General features: G+C 40.8%; 2 protein-coding genes across 5 annotated transcripts in view; both read right to left on the reverse strand.

The window, feature by feature from the left end:
• Positions 1 to 3997, reverse strand: part of LOC106808288 (sulfotransferase family cytosolic 1B member 1-like) — a 5068-nt gene extending 1071 nt beyond the window's left edge. Inside the window, exons 1-6 of one of the 4 annotated variants that reach the window (XM_014810941.1) lie at positions 3697 to 3997; positions 3213 to 3391; positions 2480 to 2733; positions 1685 to 1832; positions 793 to 887; positions 345 to 522 (exon numbers count right to left, since the gene is read on the reverse strand). In XM_014810941.1, coding sequence (XP_014666427.1) covers positions 345 to 522; positions 793 to 887; positions 1685 to 1832; positions 2480 to 2733; positions 3213 to 3363 — 826 coding nt within the window. In that variant the 5' untranslated portion in view covers positions 3364 to 3391; positions 3697 to 3997. The remainder of the gene's footprint in view (positions 1 to 344; positions 523 to 792; positions 888 to 1684; positions 1833 to 2479; positions 2734 to 3212; positions 3392 to 3696) is intronic. The other 3 variants (XM_014810942.1, XM_014810940.1, XM_014810938.1) reach the window with 3 other exon arrangements.
• Positions 3998 to 6750: 2753 nt separating this feature from the next.
• Positions 6751 to 23333, reverse strand: LOC106808281 (eukaryotic initiation factor 4A-I-like). The gene is made up of 10 exons (XM_014810928.1): positions 23246 to 23333; positions 20569 to 20710; positions 19860 to 19992; positions 16677 to 16816; positions 16064 to 16229; positions 13057 to 13166; positions 12588 to 12731; positions 12089 to 12226; positions 10384 to 10553; positions 6751 to 8429 (listed from the first exon to the last, which is right to left on the reverse strand). The coding sequence occupies exons 1-10, from the start codon at positions 23269 to 23271 to the stop codon at positions 8285 to 8287; spliced, it is 1314 nt and encodes a 437-aa protein (XP_014666414.1). The 5' UTR covers positions 23272 to 23333; the 3' UTR covers positions 6751 to 8284.
• Between the last annotated feature and the right edge of the window lie 879 nt (positions 23334 to 24212).

The raw sequence follows: 24212 nt of genomic DNA on the forward strand, positions 1-24212 counted from the left end.
TGGGGAGGATGATGACGTCATAATGTGTGATACGGATCGCTGCACCCATGGCACGGCACTTGAGGTCGTCCATAGTTCGCATTTAACCTGGTTTTATAAAGGTTTGGCAACCTGCAAGGGTATCGATAAGGAGGAATGCCTTTGGCGAAATTGCACGATGTACGCGTGCTTGCGGTGTGTGGATCTGATTATGTATGATAAACTGTGGCAATATTGTCTGATGCACTATAATGCGATATTTCACAAGGATGTTCTGCCCGCGCAGGATCACCCCTGCTTATCGTGTTTTATGCTCACAAGAAAGGGTGACAAGACCCTTGATACATAAACGTGTAGGCGCATACCCTTTCTTTGGAATGGGGTGGCAGTCGGTGACTGTATTGCCTTTATATGCGAATAATTAGAGAAAGTGTCACTCCTCATCTTTAAAAAGCTTGTCTTCTCGACGATCTGTTGAATTTGCTCATCAGTCAACTTCTTGTCCAAGAAATCGGCGATTTTCTTCACCTGACCAGCATGATCCTTAAACGTGCATCGGAAACAAATGAAAATAAAAAGATTTGTACATAAAATTTGTATAGAAATGTATTTGTTATTTGATTGAAAACGGCGGTAAAGCGAGGGAGAGACACAAACTGAAAGCAAGGAATCGCGAGCGAGATGGGGGTGGAGGATAGGTGTAGGTAAACACGAGGAGAGAAAACGAGTGACGCCGACAGAAAAACTAGCATGATGAAACGGACTTACTGGAAGAGCCGAGCACTCCTGCTCAGGTTGTTTATGCATACTTACTTTTATCATATCTTCGTAGAATATGAATAGCACGTTCTCATCGTTCCTTCGATTCCAGAACTCCAGGTTGTGCTTCCAGTACGAACCAAACACGCCTGTAATTGTTTTAATCAACTAGGATTAGGTGTATCTTTAACCAGGTATTGTTTGATATCTATATATATTCTATTCGAGCATGGTCAATTATAGTTGCGAGTTCGTAATTCGTTCGTATTCAAGTTCGAGTGAAGAATCGAGTTCGTCTTCAAGCGAGTTCGTAATTACAGTGTGCGCATGCGCGAACTTTGCCACGAATTCTTCTGGATTAGGTCATTTATGAAATTTGTATTAGGAAATACGAGATACGTATAACCCGCGAAGCAAACTTGAAAACTTATCTATGTCATGTCGTGTGAAAAATTAATGTTTTGACGACAATAAATACAATAAAATATAATAAACGATAGAAGAAAATAATCGCCTATATTCTTTACACTTCGGTTGTATGTATATGGTCTAGTCTGAAGTATCTCGAAACCGTCGCATTGTTTACCATATCAAACATATGTATAAATATTTATCTCCAATCCTGTTAAATTATATAATCAGGAGTGGATAATAGAGAAAAGGTATTAAGGTTTATTAAGAAGAGGTATCGATACACAGTAAAGTGTGAGGACAAGTTGGATGTTCAGCGCTAGTTCTGATGTAATTTTTATTGGATTTCACGTAATCAATCATAGATAAATACGGGCATGGAAATGTTGAATTTCTTGTGTTTCGAGCCTGTCATACTCCTCTCTATTGTCCACTCTTGATATAATGTTAGTAAACACGAATATAATAAACGAAGTCATAACTATATAATTAGTCGGTAAATAGGCGAAGACGCCCGTGCAGTTCTAACACGTACAGTCGTCGTTGTAAAACTCCTGGAGCAAGTGCGAGAGCGGAGCAGCGCTGTAATCGTCGTCGGTGACACCCGGAACGTAAAACCCCTTCATGTCAAAATGGTATAGAGACGTGAGCGCATCCTTCGGGTTCCTAGAGACGTAGATGATCTAGAACAGAAATGTTCTCCGAGGTTCGCAGCGTACACGGAATACAAGGCCGAACACTACGTAGTCGTTGCGCGGAGAGGCGCAATGAGAGAAGGGGTTAGGTCAGAAAGGTGAGGAGAAGCCAGAAGAGATGATGAAAGAGAGGAGATCGAGACGAGCTGCGCGCGAGAAGAGAGCGCGAAATAAAAGAGATGAGAGTGAAAGACGTGCAGCGAGAACGGAAGAGTCACATTTACTCGGTCACGATTCACGTGTAGTATTTATTGATTGCGGTAGACCCCGGAATAATTGACTTTACACTAAATCACACACTGAAAATATTATACTGGTTAGCATAATAACACTGCGCCACTTAAAACGAATTAATCATGATGGCGTATAGTTGAAAATATAATTGTCCATCATCAAAGCAAAATCAATAGTTGACAAAGATAACCCTGGGGGAAATATGAAATTTCACCGAGGAAACTGCTAGCTGACGTGATCGCCATAGGAAGATACATGACAACAACATTATTGTAAAATCATTTTATGGGTCTGTTTCGTTGAATCTACCTGATTCTACATTAAAGTAAAATCTTGCGTTGACAGCCGCACAGGCTGCGTACAACGATACTGGAGCTAGTCAGTTCGACAAACGCGTATACCTTCGGGCGTTTGAGTCGATTCTTGATATCGTCGCACAGATACCGCAAGGGAATGTGCGTTTTAAGGAATCTAGGCGATGGCATCTCCTCAATGTCTTCAACTTCAATCGTTTCTGGCTCGGCGAAGAGAAGAGATAAGTTTATTTGCTCGATCATTGGGAATAATTTGTCAATCGTCTTGCCACCACTAGAGACTTTGCTGACGTCAGCGTCGTTTAAGATGTGTAGAATAATTGACTGCGCCCACGTGGTTCCTGCATCGGACGAGAGAGACGGAGTGAGAGAGATAACGGACAGGCATGACCATTTCACAATATGGCTAGATATAGGGCAGGCACGTGTATCACATTACGGGGAAGTGCGGGCTACCTGCCATCACGTGACACCACATCCAACACAAGCTAAGAAATGTCGTGAACATCGATATTCACATAATATATACGTTATAGCACGCCATATAATATGTGATCAAACATAGATAGCATTAGAGACTGCGACTTAGCTGGAGTTGTATATTTATGATATGATTTATAGGTCAAGCATAAGCAAATACGCGATTATGAAGGGTGTTGCTACACATACATTTTCTCAGCGTGCATGCAGGCTAACCCGCACGCGTTGTTTACGTTTATTTCACTGTAATTTGCGTTTACATCACTTCAACCAAGATGTCATGAAATCTAAAACTTGGCCAATCCCAACACTTCTATAAGATCTAAAAACCCGATCTTACCACATTTAATCCAAGTGGCAATAATCAGGTCGTCGTCTCTAACTTTCATGCTGCGTACTTGCGGCATATAAGCCAGCATGCCTTTGAACACCACCATGTCTTCGGAATACCGCCCATGATGGCGAGGCAATTTTGTCTTCTCTTCCGCCATGCTGCCGTCGTGTATATGCAGAGGGAACCTATGGAATATGACAATTCAATAAAGTATGGTTATGCTTAATTATTTTACTGCCAGAATCCTTATTGCCAATTAACTCACAAGCTAGATTTTTAAAATAATAAACTATATGTACGCACACACATACCCGCGCGCACGTGCACACACACGCGAGAGAGAGTGTGCGAGGGTGCGTGCGTGTGTGTGTGTGCGCGTGCGTGCGTGCGTGCGTGCGTGCGCGTTAGGGCGCTCATGTGTTGATGTAACGAGTAGTTTTTGGCATCAAATATAGTACTATAATACAAAGATATATTAAAGGCATCTTACCCGATCGGAGGTTTCCTGAGACGGTTTACAAATATGAGGCAATTAATTGTTGGTCTAAATAACGCCAATTAGGGTGTAATTTATCCAAACGATCGGCAAATAATAGAAAAATTTGATCCTAGTGTGAGTAGTGTGCCTCTGCACCGCCAACATACACTGGTTCTACAGCTCGTGAGACACATGTGATAGCCTCTCGCGACAGTCAACATACAAAGTTGGAAGGCCGATAGGCGATCAATCAATCTCACCGTAAAACTGGTTTAGGAGCATATTGTGCTTACAGCGCCGTAACCTTCGCTCAGCGAGACAGCTCGCGGCTTGACAAGTAATAGTGATGCCTATAGATGTTAACTCAGGCAACTCTTAGTCAACTCAGGCGCGAATTTAGGCCGGTTTGCACCGGTTTCCAGAAACCGGTCACAGGCCTCAAAATTCACCAGAATGCACCAAATATAGCCTAATTAAAAAATTCCCCGGGGGGGGGCATGCCCCCGGACCCCCCTAGCTGCAGAAGAACATATGGAAACTGGTCACCCAAACCCTCTGGATCCGCCCCTGAACTCATCAAATTATACTTATACTCGGTGATCATTTCCATGGTAAGAACTATAGAACTCTATAAATAGAACCATGACTACTAAGGAAATATTGGGACATGACCTTGAAACGGAGCTCAGCCTCATTTTGCAAGAGCGGTATGGATCTACTATCATTCTAAGGCTAAGTGTAGGAATAGGGAAAGAGGTACGAGACAAACCACTTGATGGAAAACAATAACTATATGAGTAACGTACCACACGGGCGTTTATTCTCAGCCATTACGACAGTGATACAGATCGAATAGAGTACGGATAGAATGCTACGTGTAGAGGCGAGGAATAGCCTAAAGGACGGCCAAGCTCCCCCCGGGTGTGGCAGGGCCGTCTTTTTATAAGCTCCCTAGCCTGTCGTGTCCTTGATAATTCATCGGGCCTAGTGATCGTAGAACCGCGACACGTTTCTCACGGTGTGACTTCGCGACAGGTGCCTTTTTATTATCTTTCCTCATTTCGTGTCGCACCTAAACGGTTTCGTTAGCTTCATTAAAAATTAACCCCACAGGTGGGCTGTAACGTAGACGCGGTTTGCATGTCGTAAACACGCGTCGCTCCATGCGTATTCTACTCGCTACAACCTTGCCAGAGACGAGATGATATTTTGCTACTGAATAATTTCTGATAGTGAAAAAAGTGTGTATAGTATATAAGTATGTATAAAAATTAGCATAGTACGAAAGAAAAATGCGTATTGTACAGTGTGTGTATAGTTTAGATATTGTTTTGTATTGAAGCTCTTAGGCTGTATTATAGAAGGAGTATAACTACGTAGCGAGCTAAATTCCTACAATCGTTATAAACTCATTGGCTTAGGTCTAAGACTCTAAGTAATAATAAAAATTCTGTTGTCGTGCTTCTCATAGAGATATAGGACATCATAAACGGTCACGCCCCCTCATTTACACAGGTTTCTAGTTATATACAGGTTTATAGCGGCTGCGCGCACATACACTATAGGTCAACGTCGCCAATAGATGGCCTCGGGGGCGGGGACTTGGATTATATTTAGACGGGGGTGTGAGGCTGACGCCTTGAAACCCTTACCCATATCTAAAGATCCTTGTGCTGGGAATAGGTACCAATGTCTAAGGATTTGGAACATCACATTTTCCTACAGTACAAAATATAATCAAGAGCGCATTAACCCCCTCAACAGTTAATGCGCTCTTGATATAATGTACAAACATTTTTCAGTCTGTTGAGGGATACTATATTACTGAACCATTACACCGATTGTATTATGTTGGAACCATTTACCAGCTACGTACTTTACAAGCACTTAATTGCTTCAATTGAAAGATCTTTAGACCATTTATCAGCTGTGTTTTGTGAAAATGGGACCCGTCGAAATTGTGAAAATGGGGGGGGGGGCGGGCTTTCTTGAAAAGTCACCTATCCCATCGGCACATCCCGTATATCCTTATATACACGTGAGTGCCCCGTGAATCAGGCGCGCCGGAAGCAGTTGGGGGAGGGGGGCAAAGACCTAAGGGGGCTCACGATCGTGTGTGCGTGAGCGCGTGTGTGCGATGTGTGAGCGCCTGTGTGTGTGCGCGTGAGCGCATGTGTGCTGAGCGTGTGTGTGTGATGTGAGCGCGAGTGTGCGACATGTGTGCGTGAGCGCGTGTGTGTGCGTGAGCGCGTGTATGCGACGTGTGTGCGACGTGAGCGTCAATCACGCAAAGCGCGCAGCGAAAACTTAAAATGAATGTATAAATTAGTCTTAGCTCACACATTTTTCTTTTTTCTTTCCCACTCTTCTTTTTTTTGGGGGAGGAGGGGCTTTTTGGTTTTGCCCCCCCCCCCACTTTTTGGATTGGAGGGGCGGCCCCCCCACTTCCGGCGCCTCTGGGGCCCCTTCCCCGGGGATGGCCTCGATAGGCTGCTTCATGTACGATTACAACCATGAAGCAGCTAATTAGATTCGCCACAAAATATATAGAGATTCTATAAAGTAGTAATAAAGCGTAGCGCGTCACGGCCGGGGGACCAGTGGCCCGCCTTAGGAAACGAAGCTCCTGGGTTTTAGTGTTTTTCGTGCAAATCGAAAGCTCCCCAATGCTAAATTTAATGCGCTAATTCGCAAAGATGAAAATCCCTTTTAAATAGTGTTATTTTGAGTGAATTTCAGGATTTTTCAATCATTTTTTTCCCTTAAACTTTACTTTTTTTTAAATCCGGATTTCCGGTAAAATCCCGAAATGTAGCATCTCAGACATGAATATATAGATTCGTGTATACATTTTTCTTCCCTAATAGAACTTGTATGAACATGTACATTCAAATAATAAATTCATTTCTTTATTAATTTAATCTTTCAAAACTGATTTTAACAAGTAATTTATTATATAGAATTAGCGGCGTTGCATTATTGTAACAATTTTGCTTGTTTATAAACTGTACAACAATATGTAATTATGTAGATACATTATAATATCATGTATAATAATTTGTCTTACACCTTATTGGGGTGCCAACTATCAACACAGCTGTCACCACACCCAGGCATGAATTTCTCTTCTTCCCGTTGACGACCACCAATGACACAGGGAAACACTGACGTGCTTTTGGGAAGGTACTGCTTCGAATGAAACACTATTTGTACGAAATTCATCTATCTATAGCTCATCTAAGGACACAAACTCCACGACAGATGGCGCTCTCGCTCATGGGCTCAATCTACGGTTGAGATCATGGTATCCTGAGTGTACTGCATGCAATTTGCTAAGGACATCGTCCTTCACATGAACATACTATTCGCATAGCCATCTATTGGCAGAATTTGTCTGTTTCGAAAAATTCCACTTTTCAAAAACTTATTACAAACTAATGTGCAAGAATTTTAGGTTGAACATTGGTGAATTATAATCAGGATAATGTATTTAACTTATAACCAGATTTAAACTTGCTTCCATGAGGTGTCAAACGAAGGCCTAATAATACATTTCAGGCTCAAATGATGATGCCACAGAATAGTAATATGTAAACGAACAAACAGTTTACTTTTCTCACATTGATATTTTAATAAATCTAGAATATATATATATATTCAGTTAATACAAATGAAATCATATCAACAAATAGTCACAAGGAGCAAGCATTGGGAACTTGATTGACTAATTTCATATTAACTAGATTTCCCTGCATGACTTCTGTGGGGGGTAACTTCAAGCAGATAAGAACAGAATGAGTGGACATGTCACACTACACTTATGACATACTGACCACAACCTTAGCGTGCATGCTACTTAGACATCACAAATTTCTGGCGATCCTATTTCACAACATGATGGATGAAAATGAAATCAGCATGGCTAATTCCGAGTGCAGTGCAAGAAAATGACACACACAGTGCAAACAAAAACCAACTATATATTATTGGCTTCTATAATATCCTTTCGGATTTTAGCTCAAATACTGGGAACACATTTCTCAAAGATTCTGTACAGAGCAAATCATGCAAACTACCAGCACGCATGTACACTTGCTTGAAATTGCTTCAAGTTACCCCCCACGACCGAAGCCAGCACCGTAGGTTTACCGAAAGCCGTGAGCTTTTGCGGCTTCTACTAAACACCTAGAGATTAATATGCTGCAGCTACAGCAAGACGAAAACGGCTGGATTTTAGGACCCAGTACGTGCAACCACACAACAGCTCTGAACAATCCAAACGTATTTAATATTAACTCAGAATTGGATTGTTCATCAAGAATGTACAACAGAACTCAAGCCCAAGGGTAAAATATCATTCCACCTCAATTCACAATATGCACAAGACGATACAGCTTATTGTGCTCAATTGTTTTACAAAGCACAACAGTGCCAGGTGGTACTTAAATACCACTTTTGTGCCTACTGCACACAATCTGCTCAATAAATAAGCCTTTCCAGAATCAGAATTCGTTCAGTTTCACTCTAGGTGGTTTTCTTCGTCAATTCTTTATGTCGGTGCGTTCAAGGAGTAAATATTTTCAAATGTTCTGCGGCACGGTTAGATGAGATCGGCAACATTCATCGGCATCTCCTCGATCGTAGTATTATAGAACTGTTCGATATCACGAAGCGTGCGTTTGTCATCCTCGGTCATGAAGTTAATGGCCACACCTTTACGGCCGAAACGACCGCCACGGCCAATCCTAAAATGAGTCGTAAGTGAGATGTTTTACTTTTTTGAATTAAATTCCATGTTTAAAGAAAACATTGCAAAACTAAAATATATACACACACAAGCATGCAACATTAAATGAAACTGTCAATGACACTGTAGCTCACCTTGGGTGTGATAGAAGAGGGAGGGGGGCAGGCCTCGAATTAAGCGACAAGAGGGGCAAGGCAATTTTTTGGGGGCATGTGACAAATTGCCTTGAATTTTCTCTAAAATGGATGGGCACCGAGGCAATTTTAAAAGGCATCAAGGCAACTCTCACAATTTGAGAAGAGCACCAAGGCACTTTTGTTTTTTTACCGTGTATGTAATGACTGTCTCCCGCCCACATGTACATCGTCTTCCGCCCCCATGTAAGCTTACACCGTAACACCGACCCCTGTACCCCCTCTGCTAATGGAAGTACAGTAACAGGGTTCAACATTAACTTTTTATTTCACTAGACCATCGGGCTAGTAACTGAGGAAAACCACTAGCCCTGACCTAACTTTCACTAGCCCAGACCCAGACCATTGTTATGGAAATCTTTCTGTCATCGTATGAATTCTACACAAGCTACACACCGTACAGATCACAGCCGGCCATTCTTGCGCGAGCGTTGTTTCCCGCGCTTTAAATCGCGCTCGGGCTGAGTCCACGTGCAGCATTTAAATATTTGTGTTTTACCACGGGCATACACAGGCGCACGATTTATCGATCGTCTACTGGCAGCGGTTGGCAGCAAGCCACGTTATATATTATTGTTTGTGCCGAAAGGTAGACTGTTAATACCAGTGGTATCCGGCCTCACGCTCTGCTAGACAATGTACACGCTCTGCGACAAACAGTGCGGCCGCGAACCAGTCTAGCCAGAGGCACCAACGGCAATTACAGAAAAGGGCAAGGCAGGTCACTGCCGTTGGTCGGGTTGGATTTTCAGGGGCAGTACGTCGATTGATAGGGGCACCGACGGCAATTGCCGTCGGTGCCGTCGGTTAATTCGAGCCCTGGAGGGGGGATATATAAAGCAAGAGTATATATGAGAGAACTCCCATTATATACTCTTGATAATGATATATGCATAAGTTTTTATGCAAAAAAAAATGTTTCAGATCTGAAAGTGTGAAATCTTGACGAGAGATGGCGCTACGCCTAAATGATCGCCATTTTGGTTTTCGAATATCGCGCAAATAAAAACAATAAAATATTCCAGTTAAATTACTGTAACGAAGAATCTAAAACACAATATTACACGTATATAGGTATGATTGTAGAGTTGTTGACCAGTTAGACGAAATAAACGTAATAGGACGTTGTCATCTCTCACATAGGAGTAACAACGGTTTTGGGGCTAGCCTTACACATTCACATACCAAAACTTAACAAAATCGAATGAATTTAGATGGCCATTTTCATTCCAACGATTCTTGAGTTATCGTTGACCGTAGGCAGACACTGAAATGCATAGTGAAATTGCCAAAAATCTACCTAATTTGCATAATTAAAAAAAAATCAAAACATGTGTGATATGTTTTGGGGCCAGTCCTTATTCATTCACATACTAGAAATGAGCAAAATCCGTTGAACATGAATCGACTTATGGGCATTTCCATTTTTGCCAAAAAGCGGACGTGGCTCGAAAGTAGGTCGACTGGCGTGCTCCAAAATAGGACGTTCAAACCTCTCCCATAGGAGTAACAACTATATGCAATTTGAAACATGTGGGTCAAACGGTTCTTGAGTTATCGTTGTCCGTAGCCAAATGTTGACGGGCGGACAGACGACACCCCATGGCAATAGCTCATCTTGAAGATGTCAAGGTGAGCTAAAAAGCAGCAGTTTCCAACCAATCACACAAACACATTTAAATCTAATGTCACGTAGTTCTTAGCATTTTCAAATAATACTTCATATTGACACAGTCATAACCTAACTAGGGAGTGTACCTGTGGATGTAATTCTCTCGGTTTGTTGGGAGGTCAAAGTTAATTACGAGTGAAACATGCTGAACATCAATTCCTCTAGCCAGCAGATCAGTAGTGATAAGAACACGACTGGAGCCAGTACGGAACTCTCTCATGATGACATCACGTTCTTTCTGGTCCATGTCACCATGCTGAGAAAATATGTAAATGCGTATCAGTCCAAATCAATACAATACACTCACTACACACCTAATTTTGCATCCTTCTCAAGGGCAGGCATGAGAACAGGTCGAGATGTTTTTGCAGGGAATAATTCAATTTGTGCCGAAGGCACGATAACAGCGTGCATAGCACACTGTCCTGCTAGGGGGGTCTTGGGGCATGCCACCCCAAGAAATTTTTGAAATTTGGAAAGGCAGATAAGCCATGTCCATAAATTCTGAAGAAAATTGTAAGTCCATTATGTTCTTAGTAAAAGACCAATTTCCTGACAAACAATTCAAAGTCTTGTCATTTTCTATGAAAATTTCAATGTTTTATGTGGTGGCATTCCTTAATTTACATTACATAGATACACCGCGATATTTATCTGGAGTTCGGTTACTTCTGTGTGAAATTTGACCTTTTATGAAGTTCCAATTAATGAAAGTGTCAAGTGTAGCTATAGCTCACCTTGGGTGTGATAGAAGAGGGAGATGATATTTAAAATTTGGTCACCAAAATGTGATCAATGTTCTTATTCCCTGTTTTATACTAATAGAAATTTCACGGTTTTGTTTCAGAGTTAGTTTTAATGCGAAAATAAATGTTTCAGATCTGAAAGTATGAAATTTGGGCGAGAGATGGCGCTACGCCTAAATGATCGCCATTTTGTTTTCAATTATCATGCAAATAAGAGCAATAAAATAGTCCAGTCAAATTACTGTAACAAAGAATCTAAAACACAATATTACACGTAGGTATGATTAGGTAGGTAAAATTTAAGAAAATCAAATAAATCTAGATGGCCATTTTAATTTTTGCCAAAAAGTGAGCGTGGCTCGAAAGTAGGTCGACTGGCATCCTCAAAAATAGGACGTTCAAATACCTCCCATTAACAACTGTAAGCAATTTTAAACATGTGGGTCAAACAGTTCTTGAGTTATCGTTGACCGTAGGCAGACACTAAAATGCATAGTGAAATTGCCAAAATCTACCTAATTTGCATAATTTATAAAAAATATCGAAAACCACTGTGCTATGTTTTGGGGCCACTATTCATTCACATACCAAAAATTAGCAAAATCCGTTGAACCTGAACTGACTTATGGCCATTTCCATTTTTGCCAGTGGACGTGGCTCGAATGTAGGTCAACTGGCATGCTCCAAAATAGGACATCAAAACCTCTCCCATAGGAGTAACAACTATATGCAATTTGAAACATGTGGGTCGTAGTCGTTGTCCGTAGCCAAATGTTGACGGGCGGACGGACGGACAATACCCCATGGCAATAGCTCATCTTGACAAAGTCAATGTGATCTAAAAATGGCATCCATTTTTACAAAAAAAGTAAAACTTACCCCCTAAACTGTTTATTAGTTTTTTTTGCATCAATCTCAAGAATGACTAAAATGAAAACCGAAACCCCGAAATCTGCAGAAAATTCTCATGCCAATTGTCCCCAAAGACCAACAAATACCAGAGAGCACATTTTCTTTTACCCGAAACAGTAAAACAATATAATACCATTGCCGAGACGGTAAAGTCACGACTGTGCATCTTCTCTGTTAGCCAGTCGACCTTTCGCCTAGTGTTGCAGAAAATGACAGCTTGTGTGATTGTGAGTGTCTCGTACAGATCACAGAGTGTGTCCAGCTTCCACTCCTTGAAAGAATAAATAATACAGTTTACTCATATGACTAACAAACCTGATCTTTATTGTTGTAACGGTAGATTTTAATATTTGTGCTCAGTCTGCAGTTCATTGTTTGTAAGGGTAACATGCTACTTGTCATGCCCTGGACCAGTGTTCTACCTTACACGAGACCAATAGATATTATTAATAAATAATAATCTTGATTTATAACGATCTTTACTGATAGAAGTAAAGAATATTTTGAGTAAATGTGCAACAAAAAATAAATTGGTAAGATTTTTACCAGATCGGTCTGGTGACACCAAGCATTTTTTTAGATCAGGCTTTTATCGCCACTCGTACACTGCCATGTAAAATGGCAAACTATACCTCTCGTTCTACAGCGATGTAGAACTGCTTGATACCCTCAAGGGTCAGCTCCTCCTTTCTCACCAAAATACGGATGGGATCTCGCATAAAACGCTTGGTCACCTCCAACACATCAGCTGGCATAGTAGCTGACAATAGGATTACCTGCAAATAGACAGCAATATTAAAACGTGCTGAAAGTATAACTACAGGGTACTTCAACTTCAGGACGATCAACCTTTTGTCTTACACCTTATTGGGGTGACAACTATCAACACAACTGACACCACACCCAGGCATAAATTTCTCTTCTTCCCGTTGACGACCTCCAATGACACAGGGAACATTGAGGTGCTTTTGGGAAGGTACTGCTTCGAACGAAACACTATTTGTACGAAATTCTACTATCCTTTAAAGTAGCTAATCTAGGGACATCGTCCATGGCATTTTTCATCGCACATCTATCATCCAATGACATGATAAACATTACCTGTATTGTCGAAGGCAGGTATCTAAACACATCGTAGATTTGATCCTTGAATCCTCTGGACAACATCTCATCAGCTTCATCTAATACAAACATCTTGATCTTGTCGACACCTATAAATTTAACATAGGCACACACTTATTTCCACACTGCTGGCTCTATAAATGTACTTTAAGCTAGGGGATAAATATTCCCCCTTCCTAACCTTTGACCCCCCCTAGTCTTTTAGGATTGTGCCTTTTTTTGTGATTTTAGTTTTACTTTGCTGGAATTTAACATACAACTGTTAAATATGCATCTAGCTCATTCTGTAAATTTGAGACTCAATTGTGAAAACTTGTTGTATGCAATAAATACTACCATGTTTAACAAAGCTCAGCATAGCGTATTATATGGTAATCAACCACGCTACCGTGTAAGAGAGGGCAGGTTGTCATCATTGCTTTGTTAAGTACATTTTAATTACATTGAGTAACATTAAATAGGGCCATAATAAAAATATTGTTTGTTTCCCCTCACCCGACCGACCCGCCAAAAAGGGGCAGACTCAAAAAATTGTATCAAATTGATCTTTAAAAAAAAAAAAATTGTATCTCTGTACATTATATAAATCTGTAGGCAATACATTATATGTACCAAGCAAAACAAACATTCAACATAAAAGGTATCTCCACACAAGCACACCCGAGCATGTAGACACCATGCTGAATTTGTAAAAAGACCCCCGCCCTCAAAAAAAGCTGACCTACCTACCCAAACTTTTCAGCCTGGGTCGGGCGAGGGCAAACAAATATTTTTTAATTGTGGCCTAGGTTATTTGTAATGTATATGACCTGGCTGCTTCGAATAATGTGCAACTCCTTTCAAATATGTATACAGCAACTCAGCAAGCATTAATTCCTTAAAAGATACCAAAGCTTTAATTTTTAATGCTTTATACCCTCTCCAACCCTATGAACTCTAAATGCGGAATGAAATTGATGGACAGGGGGGGGGGGCAAAATTAACCTTGGCTGCCGCAGGCAGGCCCGCGTGCCGTAAGCATGCCAGTGCTAGGGGGGTCTGGGGGCATGACCCCCCGGAAAATTTTAAATATTTAAGCCATTTTCCTGCAATCTGAGGCATACTGTGGGCCATATTCTCATGTCTGATGAGTGATGACACTATCTCAACCCTAGAAGTTAGGATTCAAAACACTTTTCATGACTTCAGAGAGCGTACACAGTTAGGTTACTATAGTAATAATACATGTATTAAAATACAGGTAAGAATTGCAATTTCTCACAATTTCACGTGTTTTTGTATACATGTTTGCAACCATACTTTCAAAATCCACGACAGCCATACTTTTGGCTATTTGTGAGTCTGGAAACATTGTCTTGAAGAGTTCATTTGCATGGTCTTCCGCCCTCAAAGGCACATTGTGTTCAATTAAATAATCCGTAAATCTCACTTCTGCGTCAAGACAGACCTCTATCTGCTGCAAAGAAGCTTGATATATTGGGTGTAGATTCCACTGCACCCGCATAGCACTTATGCTGTTGACAGACTATATGCCTCTGACAGTCACTCCTTCCTCCGTGCCCCACTTGAAAGTCTGTCTTGCATACCATGCAATAGCCATGATTAACACCGAGTTTTGACTTCACAAGTACAGGCCACATCTGTGTATATTCGTTCCTGAATTTCTGTAAGTCTGGTTTTTTGGATGGCAATGGCAATTGGACGCCATTCTCCCCACATGTTAATCTGATTAGCAGACAAACTACGCGACACCTTGCAGACAGCGCCTGTCTGACTAGGCTGTTCCATTTACCGTAGACATGCCAGATACAAAACGCATAGAAACACATTGTAACACTGAGCGATGGTAGGGGGGGTGCAAAACTAAGGTAATGGCAGAGCGTGCATTTTCAAGAAACGACTCGCGCAGTGACGGCTATTAATAAACTTGCTGCATCTCTACTACACCAGCGCGTGACCAGTGCCAACAATGTGTCCAAGCAAACGATGCGAACAATCAGTGCAAATTTTATACAGTGCAACTGAAATGAGGAATATAACCTTGCCGCTGCGGAATGTGGAAATTAAGCCTAGAAATCGTAATGCGTTGGAGACCCTGCCCTTGTGCATGCCAAGGTCATGGCTGTTCTCCCACGACTCTATATACCGACTCAGGGAAAAAATGTAAAATTTATTTTTCGAGGGCTACTTTTCAAGCTCGCGTGCATGAAAATAGCACTCTAAAATGTGGTCTCTATGTGGTTTGCATTGAACTCTATGCAAATTTCCGGGGGCTCTTTTTGGCATTTCGGGGGCTAAATTGCCCCGAGCCCCCGTGTATTTTTCCCACTGTACCGACTATCAAAAGCATAGGTGAAGCTATTTACATTTGTGGCACAATTTCAAATTTCCCCAACAGTTGTTTATTCTATATATACTCGAGTTAGGGAGTAAATATTCCACCTTCCTAACCTTTGACCCCCAGCATCAACATCCCAATGTCTTTTAGGATTGTGCCCCTACCACATCCCGAATATCAACTGTATGTCAAGCCTGTAGTTGAAAAACAATCTTATCAGGTAATAACCTGATGATACATTTAGTCCCATTAGTATTTACCGCAACATTTTTTTTTTTTATACAAATATACACCATAGAAAATTCGTGATGTAGTCAATTCAAGTTAAAGGGGGGCGGGGTAATCCCTTTTCCAACCTTTGACTCATGAGCCCCCAGTTTTGACCATCCAATGTCTTTTCAGATTGCTCCCCACATCCCGTTATTTCAAGACTGCTGTCTTAGAATTGCTGTTTAGATTTGTGCCCATATTGTTGACGGACGCACAGACAACCATACCATTCTACAAGCTGCATCTGACTGTCAGATGAGCTAAAAATGTAGATCCAAAATATGATTACTCTAATTATCAAGGATAAATTACATGTCATGGTTGCAAAACACGACAGCATATCTACACAAGAATGACAAAAAAAAACACAAAACTTACGCAAAGATCTTCGGTTAATCATATCATAGACACGTCCTGGTGTTCCCACAATGACATGTACGCCTAGTTCAAGCTTGCGCATGTCCTCACGCACATTAGTGCCACCAATGCAGGCCATGCACTGAGCACTCATATAATCACCCAGTGCAATAACGACCTTTTGGATCTAGAAAGAAAATCAATAACAGAATGATACCATGTACCAGGATATTTTCTAGGGGATCAGGTTCGACTTTGCTGCAATTTAACATACAACTGTTAAATATGCAACTAGCTCATTCTGTAAATGTGAGGCTCAATTGTGAAAACTTGTCATATGCAATAAATACTACCATGACTAACAAAGCTCAGCATAGCGTATTATATGGTAATCAACCACGCTACCGTGTAAGAGAGGGCAGGTTGTCATCATTGCTTTGTTGAGTACATTCAGTGACATTATAATATAGGTTACTTGTATTGTATATGACCTGGCTACCTCTAATAATGTGCAAGTCCTTTCAAATATGTATATAGCAAGCATTAATTCCTTAAAAAATGCCAACGCTTCAAGGTTTAATGCTTTATACCCCTGTGCATGCACACAAACCCTAACACAATTTTATGTACGTGCCTGCTGAGCCAATTCCCTAGTTGGTGCCAGTATGAGAGCCTGGCATTCCCGTACTGAAATGTCAACTTGCTGAAGAATTGCTATGGAGAACGTTGCAGTTTTCCCGGTTCCAGATTGTGCCTGGGCAATGACGTCAAAGCCTGCAGCACAATGATTGCACAAACACATTAAAAGGATGCAACACCCCAGAAGTTTAGGATATATTATGATAGTACGTGCATAAATAATAGTATATACCTACAAATTCTTATAACCATGCATTCACATTTTTCATAAAACAACAGCGAGTTTTGAAATCTTTATTGTTGGCTGCTGACATGACACACCACAAATTTGCTGACAGCCTAAAGAAGTTGCGATTTTTCCGATATATTTTGCATGTTACAGCCGGAGGGCTAATCACAAAAGTGCAATTAATATCATATTTGTACCGAAATGTTATTTAACCGAACGATTTCTATTTTAGGACAAATTCGTCCACATTATAACTGAACCTAAATGTTGATGCACAACGTTGAAAGCAGATGAGCTAGTAGTGACGCCGCCGTCGTTGTAATCAAAATCATTTTCGTGTTTAAGAACAAGAAAAATATTTCTAATGAATATTGAACAATGAAATTTTTTGTAGTGTAATCTAAGGCCACCCTTAAAAAATTGTTTGTTTCCCCTTTACCTACTCGCCTCTCAGGGTACCGAGTAGGTAGGTAGGTGAAAAATCTTTTTTATTTTGTTTTGACAAGATGTGTGTATGTACTATGCATATTGACTTTTATTGTATATTCTGTTTTGTGTATATGTTTTTGCAGAACGAATTTGATTTTTTTTTTGCGAAACGAAATAATTTTTGTTTTGTTTTAATCGGCCAATAAAATGTGTCGAGTAGCGGCGTTTTGGCGAGTCGGTCGGTAAAGGGGGAACAAGCAATATTTTATCTTAGGCCTAACCCTATTTTAACTGGAAATATGCAAGGAACCTAGGGTCAAGTATCCCTATAAATTAAAGCAACCGAATTAGACCATGACTCACTTATTAGCACTTCACACGTGTAATTAGTTCATTGAATTTTTAGTTCATCGTTCTTCTACAATTGCTCTTCATTGCTGCTGCCCTCCTTTACAACACACTGGGGGATTAGAGGAACACAATTGGGAAATCAGGAAACAGACTAATGATTTGAATGCAGTACAATGTGATGGTCACGATATAATAATGGAGTACCTAGACCATATCAGAGCCAAGACAGTCTATTCTAGGACATGCAACTCCACATATCCATTTGACCAATTTGCCTTAATGACCAATGACTGAATATTGATTGGCAGTGTAACAAAGTACCCAAGTGCTAGTGTAGAAATGTATGCTGGCTATGTTATTATCGGAGTTCTGTAAAGATACCTTTTTCCCTTGGCAGCAAATGACTGCTTCCTGGTAGCATTATCACCCTGCTAGCATTATCAGTGATATTATTACTACCAGAAACCAACTTGCTGATTACATGCCTTCAACAATATGACCATTATATAAAATATATGACAAATATATGACCAACTAGAAACGGGCAGTTGTCGCCAACTACATGTATCCCCCGTGATCTAGTATGAATGGAATATCTCTGTAAGGACGTAGAAGGCAGGTAAAGTTAAATAAGTCACAAAGACAAAGGTTTGTTAGACAACTGGTGTGCCTCAGATGTGGAAGTATATGGAATCTGGTTACCCTAGAAGGCCGAAGAGGAAATGTAAGTCGACGGTGAAGGTCAAACTAAGGTCAAGGACAGTGGTGGTTTTGCGACAGACATGCGACAGACCTTCTCCCCAAGATGTGTAAACATACCAAGTTTAGTCGCGCTAGGTCAATTAGGGGCTGAGTTAGAGAGCGGAAGAGAAATATGATCAAGATCAAGGTAAAGGTGAAATAAAGGTCGCAGTGACCTGGTGGGCAGTTTTTACCCGATCTCGGATCATCTTCAAATTTGGCATGAAGGTGCGTTATGGTAAAGCGAAGACGCCAATCGTTTTTGGTGTGGGCGGAGTCATCGTTGCCATGGTAACAACATTTTTGTGGAAATATTGTAGAACCTGTAACTTGTGCTGTTTTTACCGGATTGTCATGGAATTTGGCACACAGGGCCGATATATCATGTCCTATATATATTTGATGACAATCATAAATTTAAATATAAATTTAAATACAAATTTTAACACAAATGTAAATTTCATGGCAATCGGGTAAAAAGTGCAGAAGTTACAGGTTCTAGAATATTTGGACAAAAAATGTTGTTACCATGGTAACGATGACTCCGCCTACACCAAAAACAATAGGCGTCTTCGCTTTACGATAACGCACCTTAATGCGAAATTTGAAGATGATCCGAAAAAAACTGAAGCCGGTAGAGCGTTCACAAGGAAAATCTCTACGGTGGCGGCGGCGGCGCGACGATGCCAAACCCATAGTATCCCCACGAATTTCGTTTGGGGGATACAATAATATCAACAACCAGGGGCTAATCCTAACTGCTTAATATGGGCAACCATGGCAAGCGGGATTTTTTTTATATAGTAGATGTATAATAACATTACAATTTTATTCAGATAATAGATTAGAGATCTTATATGACCATTTTATTTTAAAACAGTGCCTACATAACGATAGAAACATAGAGATTTAATTTCACAATTTTTAGAGCTCTGCTAATTTGGACGTTTTATGAATTTGGCCGTTTTGCTAGGGGTCGTAATTTGGGCGCCGGTATTCGGTATGAAAAATGGCTTGGATTAGGCCCTGCCATCATAATTTAAAATATTACTGTGACCCTTTTATTCTTATCAAGATCCACTCAGTACATGTATGTTGTTCCCTGGCATAAATAGGATAGATGGACAGGGTCACTGAAAGTACTATGAAGGGGACTATATGCTGTGAATGATAACATGGTCAGTGGGAGGGTCACTGAAAGTACTATGAAGGGGACTATATGCTGTGAATGATAACATGGTCAGTGGGAGGGTCACTGAAAGTACTATGAAGGGGACTATATGCTGTGAATGATAACATGGTCAGTCATATCTGAGCTGCCTGTAAAAAGTAATTTTTGCATTAAGAATATTAATTTGTAATTTTTACAGAATACATTTACAATTCTCATCACCTCGTTTTTTTTAAACAAATATAAACTGTTCTTACCCTTGATGCAAGGCATAATAGCTCTCTGCTGGATAGCCGACGGTTTCTCAAAGCCATAGGCATAAATTCCACGAAGGAGGTTCTGCATCAATTTCATATCATCAAAATTGTCGACCACCTCGTCCCAGTTGCTCTGCAAAAAAAGAAAAGAAAAAAGAGTTAAAGTTAATAGGTTACTCATGCATTTGATAGGGATTCCAGAACAGTATAAAAGTAGTCAACCAACCACTCACCCAAGTGATCCAACTCAACGGATGACATCAAGATAATTAGCAACTACAAATGTACATACTGCCATACTGGTTTCTATAAATTGATAGCTAAACAGATATGACATTAGCAGCTGGCTAATAATGGCACACAATAAACTTCACACTACCCTATGCTGTCTGGTCATGAGAATTGAGCTGCACTATTGTATAATAAAATTTAATATGGTAGGAACCTAATCATGACAGATAACATCAATGGTGAAGCAAAAACAAGATATTAACATCGGTTTTTATCAAAGCAGTCATCACACACACAAACTAGACAGAGGGCACTCACGGAGAGTGCATACCTCCGCGAGCATGTAACATGTATGTTACAACGCTGACTACGTGCTATCGATCGCGCCGCGCGGACTGGACACACACACACACGAGAGCGATTGCATGACCTCCGTTTGCGCGGAGGTGATGATCACAATTGCTAGTGGTACTCATACCTCAATAATGCTCTCAACTTCTGTGCCGGGAGGCCCATCAAATCCAGCTCTGTCGTCATCACCACGCTCAGGTATGTCTCTTGGTGCTGGCTCTTCACGTTCTCGCTCATTGGACTGCCTGCCAGCATATTCAGGTGGCGGTCTGACAAGCGAGAATGTCTTACAAATCACAAAAAAGCAGCAACTATACCACGTCACAATTGCGAAAAAACTCTTTTATATTGAATACCATATGGAATATAACAACAGTCAACAGTTGTATAAGACTAATTGATCTAAAACTGCATCATGACCAAATATATATTGTAAATCTGTTTGCATGGCAGCAGTGTAGAAAATGAGGATATAGAAAGGGAATGAGAAATACAATCTGGAACTCTAAGAGCAATCATGCCCCGCAATCTCATTCTAGAGCTATACTAACGCTATGTACGCTCTATGATTGCGATTTACACTTTGCTTAGCTCTAGTAACTATAGCCCGCGTGCAGTTGCCGCAGGGCTATAGGATCTTCTATTACGGATGCTCGAGACCAACTTAGTAACGGTTACTTGCGGCTATAAAACGTCTGTGATAGGCAATTAATGCCTTCTATCCGAAGTGAATATGTCTTAAGTTATATCCGCAACTAAAATTTAACCTCTAACTATCGCTCATAGGGTCTATGTCCCCCAGGGTATAGCTCCAAGAAACGGTATTGCTAGGGTTAGAATACCGTTTCGAACACAGGCTGCAGCTAAACACGTAGTTGCCTTATATTCCAAGTATCGCCAAAGAACACCACACATGTGATATACCAAATGAATCAGTAAACGTCCACCTTCTTGTAACCATCAGTGCGCTAGCGATGCGCTGGGTACTTTACGGGTTACAGCATACTTTTGAGGACGAATGCAACCCAAGATTTTATGAATTTGCCACCATTCTGTTTGCTAATCTTCCGAAACTTGTGACTAAAAATCCGCAATGGATGCGAACCAAAGGAAAATTAAACGATCTGTCGGTTCGTCATGTTAAAGCCGACCCCTACATCCGAGAAACATGTCATCCAAGGTTTTTTAGACAAAATGCGCCCAGAAATTTCTGAACATCGTTCACTATTGCTTTGCGTGTGTAGATTGCTTGAGAGCGCATCGTACTATTTCTGTAGTATTTTTCTAGCGGAAGTCTATTCGGTTCGAGTTTTCGCGTGCCTTGCTAAACATGGGGTTAACAGCTGATTTGAAAAGTTGATGATGCTGTGAGAATTAGCAGATTATACCGTGAATTAAGAGATACATTCAAGTTTAAGTAAGGAGGACAACTGTGAGTTAACGTTCGATATTTTAAACAGCAAGTCAATAGGTGGTAAGGAATAGTTTTATTTGAGATAATACAGACGTATTTCATCTAGATCTGCCAGAGGTGAATAGTTTTTTGTATGAAGGGTGGTCAGGCTTGTAAATAGATCAATCCGCCCACAGCTCTGGTCGGGCTACCCACAGGCAGCTCCTATATCTTAAAACACGATCCCCCACAATGCGAGCGACCGAAGGTGTGGAGAAGGTAGGTACAACAATGTTCACGGACTTTATCAACGGACCTTTTTTAGATAAAAAATGTGAATGGTTTCAATTAAAATACATGTGCATACACGTTCTTTATTTTGTATTGTTGTCTCCGGCGTCTTTGGCTTGAACTGTCAATGCATCGTTTTACAGCGTATATAGCATATATCCAGTATTTGTGAAAAATTAACAGTTCCCACACGTGTAGATACAAATGCGCGGCGACTTGTGTTTAGAATTTTGTCCTATCAGGTGGCGCGGCCCCATTGCCCATGACTTCCAGCGCCAATGGACCGCCATTTGTAACGTGTGGGAACTGTTAATTTTTTACCTGGCGACGGATTTTACTCTCCTAACGGCTGTCAAATATCATCGACAGTGGGAAACATATTACAGGGGAGGTTAGTACACCAAAGTAGGAATAAACGGGTGATGTGCATATTTTTATTGAGAATGCAAAAACTTTCATTGATATCGGACAATTCCCGGTGGAAATTGTGCTGTCCTACCTTCCTCACAGCGCTTCGGTGCTCGCATTGGGGGATCGTGTTAGATATACGGTGCCTAGTGGGGACTACCCAGGGTACTGCCGGAACGTAACCTGGTAACTATTTGATATGGTTAGGGTTAGGGTTAGGGTTAGGGTTTTTGCATCATTCCCTGATATACGGAAAGTCTGTGCATCTGTTGATAATACACAGAAATCTGTGCATCACTTCGTGATACCTAAGGTGCCTAAAGTGGATTTGCGCCCTGGACATCATCTCTATCCTTGAACCCATCAGAGCATATGCCGCAGCTTTAATACATTACAATAGCATTTTAAAGGAAAACTCAGCTGTACAATACTAGCTCTTATAATATATAAGTTTGAAAGCAACATGAGCCATTTAGAAGCCTTTTTCGAATGATAGTTATTAGATTGTGAAACCCACAATGATGTCTACGGAACCGGCAGCCATTTTTGCTGAATTTCGAAATCGAATTCATCGCATGAATTGGACACTGCACACGATAAATAACTCATAAACTTACATGAGAGTGAAACATAACAAATTTTAATACAATCCTTGCTAGTTATACATAAAGAAGGTACATATGTCTAGTATAAAATGATTAATCGCACTTACCGAGTATCCTCTCCTTGGAATGACATGCTTCTCCAAAAGTTAGCTCACAAGAAAGGAACTAACCGGCGACTCACTACACCCATCATAGAAATAGAACCAAATTGTTGCGCAACAGTCGAAATTTTATTGTAAGTATTACATAATTACACTTTTCTTTTGCATATTATGAACCAAAATTAGCGTCACACTTTACATCCTAAATTAAAATGACGTATTTTGCGTGCATGAGAATTAACTATGAATAATCTCATTGAAAATATAGAACCACGTGTCCCGCGGAGTAATAATAACCCACGTGGTTCTTTACGTGGTCATCTCATACCGTCATCGTCAACGTCGGTGCGCCAGCTCATCAGACCTCTTGTTTATCATCTAGTGCGCGTGTATTTTTTACTATTATATAAATGATTAAATTTATTTATTTATTGCATTTTAGTTTATATGCATTTGATTTGTACTAAAATTAAAGTTATTTCTATTCTGCCATAATATCAGGACTGGAGTGTATATTATACGCTTCTGACAATATGGCTTAAGCAGTTTTATCATAAATTATTCGTTATAATATTTTGATTAAGGCAGTGGCTACGGGTACGGTAGCCGTATCTACAGCCGTAAACGGACAGCCGTGTCTCGACCCAACAGCTTCCACATAGTACCCAGCAATGATACGCGGATCACTTGTTGTGTGATATACTTGTTGTGTAAACTTTCAACCACATAATATTCCGTGAGACGCCTATACGGTATCAGGACAAATACCCCCCGGACAATTACCCTCCATGCCATTCACCTCCCGGACAATTACCCCCCGGACAATCACCCCCCGATCAATTACCCCCAGACAATTACCCCCGGGACATTTACCCCCCGGACAATTACCCCGCGGACAATCACCCCCGGAGATTTACCCCCCGGACAATTACCCCCCGGACATTTAGAGGAGGAGATAGAGGACGACGGAGAA

Source organism: Priapulus caudatus, unplaced genomic scaffold, assembly GCF_000485595.1.
Source record: "Priapulus caudatus unplaced genomic scaffold, Priapulus_caudatus-5.0.1 Scaffold265, whole genome shotgun sequence".
In the NCBI taxonomy this organism is placed as follows: domain Eukaryota; kingdom Metazoa; phylum Priapulida; class Priapulimorpha; order Priapulimorphida; family Priapulidae; genus Priapulus; species Priapulus caudatus.

Bases quoted from the DNA above. Each gene is read 5' to 3' on its own strand.
- LOC106808281 (XM_014810928.1), bottom strand. From the start codon at position 23,271: ATGTCATTCCAAGGAGAGGATACTCG. The intron at 16,230-16,676 runs GCACGTACATAA...TTTTCTTTCTAG, and splicing joins CTAGGGAATTGGCTCAGCAG to ATCCAAAAGGTCGTTATTGC. The intron at 10,554-12,088 runs GTATTATATTGT...ATATTTTCTCAG, and splicing joins ACTTTACCGTCTCGGCAATG to CATGGTGACATGGACCAGAA.